Source organism: Rhinoraja longicauda, chromosome 25 (genome assembly GCF_053455715.1).
Source record: "Rhinoraja longicauda isolate Sanriku21f chromosome 25, sRhiLon1.1, whole genome shotgun sequence".
Classification (NCBI taxonomy): Eukaryota; Metazoa; Chordata; class Chondrichthyes; order Rajiformes; family Arhynchobatidae; genus Rhinoraja; species Rhinoraja longicauda.
Window position 1 is genome coordinate 12,253,944 of NC_135977.1, and position 14,547 is coordinate 12,268,490.

Genomic DNA, 14,547 nt, shown 5'->3' on the forward strand with positions numbered 1-14,547 from the left:
CAGAGCACAGATGCAACCATGGAGGGAATGGTCCAAATAGGGTCCAAATGATTAACCTAGAGGATGTAGGCACGGATTTTCTACCTGTGTTGGCCTAGGGGAAAATGACAAGCTTACATTTAAGAAGGGGTCATTGCAAAAAAACATGCAATTGCAGGTCAGTTAATCCAACGCCAGAGGCAGGTAATTTAAAAGGCTTGTCCATTGATGATCAGCATGACTTGTTGGTTGAAGATCTCGTCTGACCATTTGAATTTTCAAACTGATAATTAACATATTCAAGAAGAATGGGGAAGAAGAAGCCCAAGAAGAGGTCTGTAGTGGTTGAAGCCCTTTTCCATGAAGAGTCCCAGGTTGGGCCAGTATGACAACCTGATGACTGAGCTCCAGCAAGAAGATGAGGCTGCCTTCGGAAACTTCACTTGGCTACCCCCTGAGCTATTTCAGGAACTGATGTCACGGGTGGGTCCTCTCCTGGAAAAAAGGGAGACCTTCACAAGGAAGCCACTGGAACCAGGCCTGCACCATGCCATCACCCTCTGCTACCTTGCATTAGGAGACTCCGACAAGAGCCTCTGCTACAGCTTTTTTTGTGGCCCATGACACCATTAACAAGGTTGTCCGAGAGACCTGTGAGGCCATCATCAATGTTTATGAAGATGAAGTCATGCACTGTTCTACTACACCAGATAAGTGGAAGAGAGTGGTGCAGGGCTTTGATACCAGATGGAACTTTCAGAACACATGTGGGGCAGTGGACGGCAAGCATGTGGCCATCAGGTGTCCAACCAATGGAGGTTCCATATACTTCAACTACAAGAAGTTCCATTCCATCGTAATCATGGCTTTGGTGGGTGCAAACTACAACTTCCTGTATGTGCATGTGGGCACACCTGGCAGTGTTGCAGATGGTGGGATCTGGAGAGAGACCTCCCTTGGAAAAGCACTGGAAGAAGGAAGAGCAGGCTTTCCTGATCCAGAACCTCTGCCAGGAGAAGACAGCCCTGACATCCCATGCACACTGGTTGGTGATGACGCCTTCCCACTCAGGTCATGGATGATAAAGCCATACTCCCACAGGGGGATGTCAAGGGAGCAGAGGATCAACTACAGGCTGTCCAGGGCTAGGAAGGTGGTGGAAAATGCCTTTCGGCATCCTCGTCAGCAGATTCAGATGCTTGCTGACTACGATGCAGCAGGAGCCCAAGAATGTGCAGACAATTGGCTTCACAGCATGTGTCCTCCACAACCTGGTCCGTTGCAGAAGTGCAGCAGCAGCAGCCATGGTGGAGGGTGACCGAGTGGACAACCAGACAGGCAACATCACACCAGGCTCTTGGAGAACTGGAGGACACGCTGCACCGATGCTGGGACTGGGGATATTGCCAGGAAACACCTCCGCCAAGAACAGAGAGAGGCCATCTCTGCACTTACTCCGAACTAGGCAGTGTACCATGGCAGAATAACATGATCTGAAGACCAGCAGCAAACAGCCCACACCACAAGCAGAGGTCCACCGCTCCAGGAAGAGCCCACAACAGACCACAAGCTAAGACCCTTTTCAGGGCCACCCACACCGTCCCAAAAGAGTTTCTTTTTTCGATGCAGTGCAATGGTTGTGTTTATATTTGATTCATTGATCGCAAAAAATGTTAAGAGTTTGCTTTTCAATGCAGTGCAATGGTTGTGTTTCTGTTCGTTTGATGAATTCGCTCGTCAATACAGTGAGATGCTTGTGTTTGTTAAGAGTTTGCTTTTCAATGCAGTGCAAGGGTTGTGCTTGTGTTCGTTTGATAAGAGTTCGCTTTTCAATGCAGTGAAATGCTTGGATTTGTGTTTGTTTCATTGATCGAAAAAAATGATAAGTTTGCTTTTCAATGCAGTGCAATGGTTGTGTTTGTTTGTTTCATTGATCGAAAAAAATGGTAAGAGTTTGCCTTTCAATGCAGTGAAATGCTTGTCTTCGTGTTTGTTTCATTGATCGAAATAAAGGAAAAACATTCGCTTTTCAATGCAGTGCAATGCCTGTGTCTGTTTATTTCATTGGTCAAAATAAATTAAATCAAAATATTTGAAAGAGATGCTATGAGAAAGTACTCAGAAATGAAATAACCAGTCATCAATCTTTTGTAAAACTGTCCAAATTTTTCTTTATTCCAGCAAACTAAATTCCTATAAAAGGTGAATAACTACATGCAAAAATCCGTGAAAAACTATAAACTTCAAATAATTAGAAAAACTAGCAAAAAACAAACTTTTAACATTACACACAATCGTCTATGTACTAATTTTTATTGTGGCCGGTTATGCAATGGCCCATAAGAACTGCTGTCAGAACTTGAGGCCAGACTCTCCATTCTGGGGGGCCGAACTGTTGCCACTGGCACAAGTGCAGGTGTCTCCAGCCAATGGTAATCTGGGATTGAGTATGCCATCTGCGATGGGAAAGGTGCTGCGTGCCGATAAAATGGCATCAGTGAGGGGTATCATCAGTGACTGTGGCTGCAACACAGAAGCATATCGAAAATAGGTGAAAGGCAAAGAAATAAAAACAAAGAATGTCAAATCCAACTCACAAAAAAGATTATAAAATTAGATGCATTGTGAGCATACTGCTGTGGTAGACTGGTGGTCCCATCATAGACTGTCCGATCTGTTGCTGTCCCACCACGTTCCCCATCTGCAGCAGATTGTGCAACACACCTGAAATAACTTTCAATAATTCAATCATCAATATAAAAATTAAGGGTTAATATTGAGGTCAAACTTCCTCAAAACTGGACAAGATTCACTGAAGATATTAACCTGATGTGAGAAGTCATGTGCCATCGTCAAGGCAGCAATGGCGTACGAAAACCATGCATCGTGTGGAATTTTGAGAATCTGGGTCTTCAAATATTCAAGAAAGGTGTCCACAGTCATCTCATGTGTTGTCTGCGGCTGTGCCATGGTATGCACAGCATTGCGGGATTCTTCCACCAGTTGCATCAGCTGAAGCATAAATGAGTAAGATACAGGCAATTTTCTTTTTTCAAAAGGAAAGATGGATGGATGGATGGATGGATGGATGGATGGATGGATGGATGGATGGATGGATGGATGGATGGATGGATGAGAAGAGAACTCATCGTTCGTGCTTACATCGCTGACCTGCTCCCGCAGACCTGCCTCTCTTTCCTCCGCTGTGGTGGAGCATGCACTGGAGCTGCCAGTGGTCTTGCTCCGTCTGCTGTGTGGATGAATGGTGGATCCAGAGGGTCCCTCAATAGGATCACATTCGTCCTCACTCGAGGTCCTGGAATGTGGTACACTCCTGTCAAAGTGGAAGGAGATAAATGTGAAGTTACAGACTTTCAAGACCATCAGGACATGACAAGCATAATGAAAATCAAATAATCAGTTTCACAATGTCTATGTTATGATACTTACTGTATTCTGGCTTTGTTAGGCATCCTCTCGCACAATGTGTGACATCAGAAAGGACCACTTCTGCAGGATTCACTCCTGCCTCTGCGTCAGGCTCTTGGCACCAGACCCAGACTTATTCGCCCTCTGGGACAGCTTTCCAAATCTTGTCCTCTGACTTTTAAAAAAAACCCACATAGTTGATCATCTGTATAAATAAAAAGATAAATATCAGTGCCTGTTTGCAAAAGAATGGAGACCACAGCTACCACACTACATGGTTTGTACTTACAGGTGCAATCAGGGAACTCCTTGGCCTTGGCTTCAAGGAGAGCTGTCCTCCCGGCCTTGTTGCGGTACTACCGGTAGTTTTTATCGTACAGTTGAGGGTGTGATTCATACCACTTAACCAGGTCACTCTCTTGTTCGTCACTGAATATATGTAGTCTCTTGGAGACTCTACCGGTGCTCATCAGGGCCGGGGTGGTGGTGGGGACAATGGTAGCTTCCCAGTTCTCCTCCTGGGCCTCCGCCTGCTGGAACTCCTCCTCCTGGGCCTTTTCCACCTGGGTCTCCTCCTCCTGGGTCACCTCAGCCTCCAGCTGCCTGGTGAGTGAGTGTGGGGGTCGGACTGTGGCCTTGGTCTGCCCCTTCCTTCTCCTCGGTGCCATGTTTTTAAAGCTGAAGTATAAGTTTTTAAAGTTGAAGTAAAAGATGAGATCTGATCAGATCAGACCAAACGCAGAATGACCAGTCCTCAAGGAAATGCCCAAAGTCCCGTGACCACGGGTGTTAGCCACGGAGGCGCCAGTGACGTACTAGTAGGCCTGGCCGGACCTTAGTGTCGGTATGGTCAGGTTGCCGCCTTCATTCAACAGCATCGCGGCTGGATGTTGTAACTGGACTTGCCATTTGGAATGCACTGAAGCTTCTGAATGAGTACCGCAGTCGTGGTAAGTTAATATCTAATGCTCCTAACCTTCTCTCTGTCGAGCAATAGCCAGAGCAGACATTTTTTTTCAAAGCTTTAGCATGACGAGTAGAACAGCTCTCCGGACCAATCATCTGCGTCTGTTTCCAAAACCAAGACTCATGAAATCTCTTTTAAAGCCCGTGTGTCCCGCAACGTCAACAAAACGCTTTGTTCCTGTAATAGATGAAAATGGATATTTACTCCAATGCCTTTAGGAAATAATCGAACCACAATTAATCACATTATCCATCAATACGTCAAATTTGAATCACCATTGACAGCAAGGTATTTGTCACGCGTCTCTAATTAAGCATAAGAATGCGATGGGGTGCTTATTGAATCTCTGAAGTATTCTGGAGATCGGACCCCAATTCTGTTATTGAAAAGGGACACAGGCCCAGCAATCACAAAGCATGGTCACATATTTCCCATTAAATGTGATCTGTGACTTGGAAAGCAACAGTGCTGCTCCCATGCACACAATTTGCTCACAACCTGATTGGGCACGGAGGTCTTGTCGGTTCGTCCAAGGCAAGCAATTGCAATGCATTTTGTATACGCAAACAGTGTCTTCGTAATTTATTGTTAACTTGCAGCGAGTGAATATATAGAATGGGGCAAGTGTCAATAAAGCGGATTACTTTGTTATAGATGAAGTTCAATTCCTTGATTGCTGTCGTAGCTGCACTCATCCAGGCAAGCTGTAAGCATTTCAGAAGTACTAAGCAGTGGGGGGGGAAATCTGAAACAAAGCTTGAGACAGTTATGCCTCTGCTTGGCTTGTTTACAAGTCACCGATCTGAGGACTTTATAGGTGAGAGTTTTAACGGCACAGGCACATTAATGGAAGAGACAGCTCTCTTTTGATTAAGAAAATAACTGCAGATGCTGGTACAAATCGAAGGTATTTATTCACAAAATGCTGGAGTAACTCAGCAGGTCAGGCAGCATCTCAGGGATCTCCTGAGATGCTGCCTGACCTGCTGAGTTACTCCAGCATTTTGTGAATAAACGCTCTCTTTTGATTAATTGTCAGCCAAATTGTAAGAGCCCAAACAATAAAATGTTGATATTTTTCGAAGTTCTTTAGGCTGTATTTTCTTGTTGATAAGCGTTGATTAGCGTTGGTTTCTGTATGATTCACACGATGCTGTAGCAATCCATAATATGAAAATAGGCTTTCGCTATAAATAGAGCGATTGGTTCGCAGTAAGAAATGTGCGTACGTCCTATCAAGCAACACTAGTCACATCTAAATATAATTCCATATATCGAATGAAGGTTGACAGAATTCATACCAAGGCAATCCAAGCGCCAGCAGGCTCACATCACTTTTTTTAACGGATAAAAGCTTCCTTGGCGATGAAATATATTTCTCGATTTCCTTCTCAATTTCACGTGCAAAGTCAGTGAACCTGGACTAACCTTGGGTGCTACGAGCAAACATGGTTTCCAAACATAACTCCAACATCTTTACATCGGTTTTGACAGTGACTTGCATATACAGTAAGATGGTCAGAATTGACACCGAGATTTAGAAAAATCATAAACCATTTGCAGCCAATTGCAAATTCGCATTCAGACATCTCCGCATCACCATCTTCATCATAATATTCACCAGTTTCAAATACAATGTGCATTTAAAGGGACGAAGGAACAAGTCCCGTGCAGTAGGACGACACAGTGAGATCAGATTAATCAGTAGTGGATATGATGAGTTACTTCAATACTTTATTGATACTTTATTTCAACATACACTCTATGCAACCACACAGAAAAGGATCCAAACCAAATGCAAAACCATAATTGAATGTCCCGTTTCAAAAAATAAACAAAATCTCCAGGTGTAGGAAGGAACTGCAGATGCTGATTTACACGGAAAATAGGCATAAATTGCTGGGCTAACTCAGCGGGTCAGGCAGCACCTCTGGAGAAAAGGAACAGGTGACGTTTCGGGTTGAGACCCTTCTTCAGACTGAGAGTCACGGGAGAGAGAAACCAGAGATATCAAAACAGAATCTCTCGCTATCTTGTTACCCCGTCCATGCTTGGAAATATATTAAATTGTACCGAGATACATAACTGGTAACTAAATCCTCATCTACCTAACATTTCGGAAATAATTTGACACAGGAAGAATCTGGCAACTTCTGATTGGCGCAGCATCCATTGTGATTTGAGTGTTTTGCATAAGTAAGGAAGACAGTGACGCCTCGCAACAGGGTTCATAAGCGACCTGGAGAGACACCTAATTAGCCACTTCATCTGGCGCCCTCCACCCAAATAATTACAATGTCTTGCTGGATGCCACTAGTTTGTGCGTTAGCGTTTTCTGCAGCGTGTGAGTATTTTACTTCCAATAGTATTTAATCTGGAGTGCGACTAAAAGTTTATATTTCTCACACTTCTGCTGTTTCGCTAGTATTAGCTAATGTTGTACTTTTTTTCTGGTTTGTTTTCCAGACATAAATGCGCAAGTTACACTAAATCAGCCGTCTTCAAAGTCCACGTCTCCGGGGCAAAATGTGCAAATACCCTGCACCATGTCTGGCGGCAGTTTAAGTACCCATGTTGTTTCCTGGTACCAGCAGATTCCCGGAACGGTTCCGCGGTTTCTGTTTTATTATTATTCGGGCAGCAGCATTACTAGAGGCTCGGGAGTTCCTGAACGTTTCGCCGGATCAGTGTCAGGCAACACTGCAACTTTGACAATATCGAACGTGCAGTCTGGAGACGCTGCGGACTACTACTGTGGCGTGTGGATAAATCCTTTCATCTTCGGCAAAGGAACGAGGCTGGGCATTGGCAGTAAGTAAACTATCTTTTACCTTATTAAAAGTTATTGATACTGCGGTGAAAGATAATTAGTTTTCTGTCGCTAATTGATGTTTCAAATAAAAACCTTTAAAGTGATGTTTCGGGTCGGGACCTGCTAATATTCTTGAATCCTTTCACTTTATTCAACTCATATTATCGACTCCATTCATTTTCTTCCGTCTGAAGAAGAGTCCCGACCCGAAACGTCACCCATCCATGTTCACCAGAGATGAGTTTTGAAGGATACCCGACCACGATCGAATTTCCTTTGGAGAATTGGTTCACAACAGCAATGAAAGGACGAAATGACTGTCCAGCTGTTTAAAAAAAAAAAAATCTTAATTACTTTTCGGACGATGAGCTAACACTTACCAAACCAGGATAAGAATAAGCCCGACCTTATGGAAACGGGATATAACATTAGATTGACAAGGAACTGCAGATGCTGATTTACAAACCAAAGCACACAAAAAAAACACTGGAGTGACTCAGTGGGACAGGCAGCATCTCTGGTGAACATGGATGGGTGACGTTTCGGGTCGGGACTCTTCTTCAGACGGAAGAAAATGAATGGAGTCGATAATATGAGTTGAATGAAGTGAAAGGATTCAAGAATATTAGCAGGTCCCGACCCGAAACATCACTTATCCATCTTCTACAGAGATGCTCCCGAAACGCTGAGTTACTCCATCACGTTGTGTCTCTTTCGGGAAATTATTTCTTGCCTTTAATAACACCTATAATTCTATGCAAATTGCACCTTCGATAATAGCATTCTTTTTGTGTTGATATCACATCACGAGCTGTAAAATGTGCGTGAGCTGCGGATCACCGGAACTTCGTGGGGTTTTCCCAAAATTATGAATATGGAGAAATATGGATTCTTGAAAATTATTGGTTCTAATCCAAGAACCGGCACGTCGGCGCAGCGTTATAGCGCTGCCTTGGATTTTAAATTCCAATTTGTACCTGGCGCTGAAATGGCTGTAACCCTGTCGGGTTCGATCCCGACATTGGGTGTTGGCTGTACGGAGTTTGTACGATCTCCGCGCGACTACGTGGGGTTTCTCCGAGATCTTCGGTTTCCTCCCACACTCCAAAGACGGGCAGACTTGTAGGTTAATTGGCTCGGTATAAATGTAAAATTTCCCTAGTGCGTGTAGGGTAGCGTTAATGTGCCGGGATCGCAGGCCGATGCGGACTCGGTGATTCGAAGGGCCTGTTTCCGCGCTGTATCTCTAAACTAAACCAGACGTCTGAAGCGTCGATATTTTTTACGCACCCGGGTTTTCAAAACCCCGTAAGCATAAGCACAAGACTGCAACAGCTGCAACAATTTATGGAATTTATTGTATTTACCTTACGTTGTTTTCGATATTGAAAGAAGTTGTAATAGAAAAATTACAATAAAATAAATTTTCCGTGCAAGCGTTCGCCGCCTTCCGCAAGTTCTTTTGTGGCCTTAGATTTTTTCCTAAATTAGCAATATATAATAGATTCTTGTAATGTTCGCGACCTGACTACAGTTTTATTTCAAACAATGAAACAGATGAAATTAAACAAACTCATTGATAAAGCGATCAATTAGAACAGTCCTCTTCAGACAGGTTAAGAAATATGAAGTTAATTTCAACGAAATTGTCATATCCCGAGAGGAGCAACTCGAGATTTATCTTTGCCCTGTTTTAAACTGTTAAAACTGCTTAAAAATTGATTTATGCTTTTTTTTGTAAGCGCTAAAGGATGTCATGGCCAACATTTAGCTGGAATAAGCTTCGGAAGCAAACTATAATACGGTGCGAAGTGTAGTGCAGCGACATTGGATTTCAAATCGTTCTTCGTTATGAGTCTATGTTTTTTTTTAATGCTTTCAAATGTTTGCTTAATTGCTTCTCCGGGAGATGTTCAGAGTTAATGTACCCAAACACACCGCGGCCAAACATTTGCTGCTGATGCGATGTTGAATTCATTTCGTAATTTTAAATTCCGTTATCTATGAGTTTTGTTGCCAGATATAATCGTCATTACACTTACAGCATGCGGAATGTGGAATCAAGGGGACAGCGGATATTTCATTTTTATACGAAAAGTAACTGAAAATGTGAAAGCAATTTGCGCATTGAATTTCCCAACCATATCAGTTGAAATCAGTTTTATTCCAAGTGAATTTTACAGCCGATTTTCTTTTTGTGTCATTGTGTGCAAGTAGTGAGATTCGCTGTTCCAATTCAGAAATTGAGCTAAATTTTACCAAAAAGAATAAACAAATACTTTTCAACAAAAATGTAAATACGTCAAAAAACAATTTAAAAAAATGCGGGAACACAATAAATTTACTGTTGCTTCAAAACTAGTGTGTGCATCGATGGGTAAAATGGCAAAATATTATTGTCCCTGTAATCAAATCCTTGATAACACTTCGGTCTTTGGTCTTAATAAATGAACTAAGGGCAAGTGTCTAAATAAGACTTATGTTTTAGGCGAGGTCGATTGAACTTGGCTCAACAGTTCCTTATAATAAAAACCCGCGAATAGCTGTCGGGTACAACACCCGATTTTTATTTCAACTGGAGCCAATGGAAATAATAATCTGGAGATCAATTAAAAACGCTGCCGAAATAACTTACGTTACATCACTAAATATAACATGTCCCATCGTCATAAACACCAATTATTCTTCGGAGATCGCACTTGGAAAATATCTCGTGCGCAATTTAATAATTTGAAACAAGTAGAGGAAAAATGTTTATTCATTAAAATGAATGGATCCATGGCATACCAACTGTATTTTTAACAAAGATAATATTTTAATCGGTAATTCTTCAACACCCACTAATCTGTGACTTTATTTTAAACAGCACCTCGCGCGCCCGCAGTGTCCGTCCTCCGACCTTCAGCGGAAGAAATCGCGGGAAAGGGCACCGCCACCCTGGTGTGTTTGGTGAGCGGGTTTAATCCCGGTGCAGTGGACATTGAGTGGACCGTAGACGGCAGTGCGAGAAGTGACGGCGTTGAGACCAGCCGAATCCAGCAGGAGACGGACAACACGTTCAGTACAAGCAGTTACCTGACTCTGCCAGCCACAGTCTGGAACTCAAACGAGCTTTACTCCTGCGTGGTTAAACACGAAACCCAGGCAATCCCGCTTAAGGCCAACATCGCCAGATCCGGCTGTGTCTAAAACTCCTCAATTCCACCTAATGGAGGTGAAGAGATATCTTTTGATCATTCTTTCTTTATTTGTGAGAAATTGTTCTGGAAATATTGCTTATTGTCGACCAGCCTTTGCGTTTTAAATCGTCGTTTGTCTTGCCCATTGTAAACGTCATTCCATTAAAGCAATCCAATTGTTAATTGAACCTCCAATGTTATTCAATCTCAGTTGATGCATCTTCAAATATTCATTAATATTCAGTGGTATTAAGATTGTATTCTGGATTCTTGTTTTCTGCTATCATAAATACAAACACAACTGTCAAATAAAATCAATAACTCCAGTCTTAAGAGCAACACATTTCCTTGGCTATTATTTCTGATACGGAAGCAGTTAAATGTATGAAATCAAGATTTATGGTTTTGACCTAATAGGAGAACCGGCGATTAAGGTTGTCAAACGTTATTTAAAAACCGATGACTTCAAGTTGGTTCGCATTACCTGCCGCTCGCCCATAACGCGCAGACACGCACACACTCTCTCTCTCACACAAACACGCACGATGGAGCGCTCATATGGAATCTCATTCGAGTGAGGGCGGCTGAACAACATATCCGGGCCTACTAATCAATTAGGAATCTGTGCCGAACTGGATGCTAAAACCAAAGGACCATCTCCGACACCGCCAATCCCTTTTTTGATCTCACAGTCTCCATCACAGGAGATAGAATATCGACTGACGTCTATTACAAATCCACGGACTCCCACATCCATCTAGGCTACACTTCTTCCCACCCTGCTTCCTGCAAAGGCTCTATCCTCTATTCCCAATTCCTCCATCTACGCCGCATCTGTGTTCTATTTTTTAGAAACGGGGCTTGAGGAGAGGGCTTTCCCTCTCCCCTCATAGATGAGACCCTCACTCATGTATAACCACCCATTACCCCAGGTACCTTCCCCTGCTACCGCAGGAGATATAACACGTCCCTGAACCTCTTCCCTCGACTCTGTCCAGGGACCCCGACAGTCCTTTCAGGTTAGGCAAAGGTTCATTTGCACCTCCTCCAACCTCATTTACCATATCCGTTGTTCAAGATCTGGTCTCTTATACATCGACGAGACCAAACGTAGACTGGGCGATCGTTTCGCTGAACACTTTCACTCAGTCCACCTGAACCTACCAGATCTGCCGGTTGCTAAACACTTTAATTCTCCTTCCCATTCCTACACTGACCTCTCTGTCCTAAGTCTTCTCCATTGTCAGAGTGAGCGAGGATAAACGCAAATTGCAGGAACAGCGTCTTATATTTCACTTGGGCAGATTACAGGCCAATGGCATGAAAATTGATTTCTCTAACTTCAAGTAGCCTCGGCATTCCGCCTCTCTCTCTTCCTCCACCACCCAAGTCGCACCAGCTTCTCGTTATCACCCAACAAGCAGCTAACTATGGCGTGTTTCCGTTATCATCATTACATTTTTGCATATCGTTTATTCATTATTCTCTATCACTCTACATCATCGTCTATATATCTCGTTTACCTTTTCACTAACTAGTTTGTGGAAGGGTCTCGACCCGAAACGTCACCCATACGGAAGCAGTTAAATGTATGAAATCAAGATTTATGGGTTGAACCTAATAGAAGAACCGGCGATTAAGGTTGTCAAACGTTATTTTAAACCAGGTAACTATAACTTGGTTCGCATTACCTGTCACTCGCCAAGAACGCGCAGACACGCACACACTCTCTCTCACACACACGCACGATGGAGCGCTCATATGGAATCTCATTCGAGTGAAGGCGGTTGAACAACATATACGGGCCTATTAATCAATTAGGAATCTGTGCCGAACAGGATGCTAAAACCAAAGGACCATCCCCGACACCTCCCACCCCTTTTTTGATCTCTCAGTCTCCATCACAGGAGATAGAATATCAACTGACGTCTATTACAAATTCACGGACTCCCACATCCATCAACGCTACGCTTCTTCCCACCCTGCTTGCTGCAAAGACTCTATCCCCTACTTCCAATTCCTCCATCTACGCCGCATCTGCGCACAAGATGAGGTGTTCCATACCAGGACATCCGAGATATCCTATTTTATTAGGAATGGGGTGGGGGGGGAGAGTTTTCCCTCTCCCCTCATAGATGAGACCCTCACTCATGTATCCTCGGTATCCCGCAGCTCCGCCCTTGTTCTACCTTCCCCTCGTCACAACGAAGGCAGGGTCCCCCTAGTCCTTACCTTTTACCCCAGCAGCCGTCTCATCCAACACATGATCCTCCAACATTTTCGCCACCTCCAACGAGATCCCAACACTAGTCCCATGCCCCCTTTTCTAACCCTTTCCGCCTTCCGCAGAGACCGGTCCCTCTGCAACTCGCTGGTTAACTCAACCATGTTGCCCAGTGGGTAGACATTTACATTCTGAAATAATATAACTGGAAACTTGGCATGGATCCTAGCCGAATGCACAAACCTTAGGTGAGGCCGGGGGGGGGGGGGGTCGCACCTCATATAAAGTCTGATCAGGGAACACCGTTCATAGGGAATGATGCTTGTGCCTTGGGAGTGAAACACTGGTTCCACATTCCGTCCCTCCCCCCCCCCTCCCCCCAGGGTTCTGAGTTAGTGGGGCATATCAAAAGGGCACGTAAGAACAGTCTAACTGCAGCCTTGACCCTGATCGGACAGGAATGGAGCAATTCCGATGAAGTTCAGAGCAACTAGAGCTAGAGGAGCAAACCTCTTGTGAGCTGATGATAGGATGAACAGGGAAGCTTTCGGAAGATGTGATAACCAGAGCAGTCGTGGGTGAAAAGGAAAGGAAAAATGTTGGGGGTACTTCCAGGAGCTACCAAAATGATTGTACGAACTTAAGAGTGCGGGAATTGAATAGCAGAGGATCAAATGTGTTGGAAAAGGAGAAATTCGGTATTAAACCTAAAATGCCAAAGCACTGAGATCAGATAAAGTTACATTCCTCCCAGAAGGGGCTGGTCTCCAATAGTTGGGACCACGTTGTGTTATAGTGGCAGGAGAAATGTGGCCTGGTGGACATGAGGGGGACAGTTAGGTAGAAACAGTAGAACCAGTAGATTCAGTATAAACTTAACTAACAGTACCAGTAGTTGGCTGGATTTGTTTCTGTCTCTTTGTAAGACCACATTTAATCATCACGCGAATTAATTGGAATAAGGAACACAACCGCGGATAGGAAACAATTATAAATGATAGCAGATAAACAATTACCTACACCAATGGAAATAAACTAATGATAAGACAAACGGTGGAATCTGATGGGGAAAATGTTACCTAAACATTTTGGAATTGCACTGCATGGCTCTTTGGAGATTTAAAAAAAAGGCACAGCTCAAATGCAGTTAATTATCTTTTGCAGTAGATCCGGAGACCGCAATACAGTAATATGTGGAGACCTACTTTGGAGGATTTGTTTAAATGGATGCCCAACCTATTAACCTCTAACCACCATTACCAAGAGCTATCCCCCTACCCCTAATTCAGTCGTCTACGCAGATCTGCGCCCACGATGAGGTGTTCCATACCAGGACATTCGAGATGTCCTCAATCTTCAGGAAACGGGGGTTCCCCTCTCCCATCAAAGATGAGGCCCTCACTCGTGTCTCCTCGGTACCCCACAGCTCCGCCCTTGCTCCCCCTCCTCCTCGTTGCAAAATGGACAGAGTCCCCCTTGTCCTTACCTTTCGCCCCATCAGCCGTCGCGTACAACACATAATCCTCCGACATTTTCGTCACCTGCAACGGGATACCAACACTAGTCACATCTCCCCAACTCCACTCCTTTCCACCTTCCGCAGATACCGTTCCCTCTGCAACTTCCTGATTAACGCATCCCTTCCCACCCAAACCACCCATTTCCCGGGTAGCTTCAATAGACAATAGACAATAGACAATAGGTGCAGGAGTAGGCCATTCAGCCTTTCGAGCCAGCACCGCCATTCAATGCGATCATGGCTGATCACTCTCAATCAGTACCCCGTTCCTGCCTTCTCCCCATACCCCCTCACTCCGCTATCCTTAAGAGCTCTATCCAGCTCTCTCTTGAAAGCATCCAACGAACTGGCCTCCACTGCCTTCTGAGGCAGAGAATTCCACACCTTCACCACTCTCTGACTGAAAAAGTTCTTCCTCATCTCCGTTCTAAATGGCCT

At 44.1% G+C, this 14,547-nt stretch overlaps 1 protein-coding gene across 1 annotated transcript; it reads left to right on the forward strand.

Moving 5' to 3' along the window:
* Positions 1-6,602: 6,602 nt before the first annotated feature.
* On the forward strand, positions 6,603-10,668 carry LOC144605630 (immunoglobulin lambda-1 light chain-like). Its single transcript, XM_078421068.1, has 3 exons — positions 6,603-6,719; positions 6,842-7,186; positions 10,054-10,668. Exons 1-3 carry the CDS (start codon positions 6,671-6,673, stop codon positions 10,374-10,376), a joined length of 717 nt encoding a protein of 238 aa, XP_078277194.1. The 5' UTR covers positions 6,603-6,670; the 3' UTR covers positions 10,377-10,668.
* The last annotated feature ends 3,879 nt before the right edge of the window (positions 10,669-14,547 follow it).

Bases quoted from the DNA above. Each gene is read 5' to 3' on its own strand.
- LOC144605630 (XM_078421068.1), top strand. From the start codon at position 6,671: ATGTCTTGCTGGATGCCACTAGTTTGTGCGTTAGCGTTTTCTGCAGCG. The intron at 6,720-6,841 runs GTGAGTATTTTA...TTTGTTTTCCAG, and splicing joins GTTAGCGTTTTCTGCAGCGT to ACATAAATGCGCAAGTTACA. The intron at 7,187-10,053 runs GTAAGTAAACTA...TATTTTAAACAG, and splicing joins AACGAGGCTGGGCATTGGCA to CACCTCGCGCGCCCGCAGTG.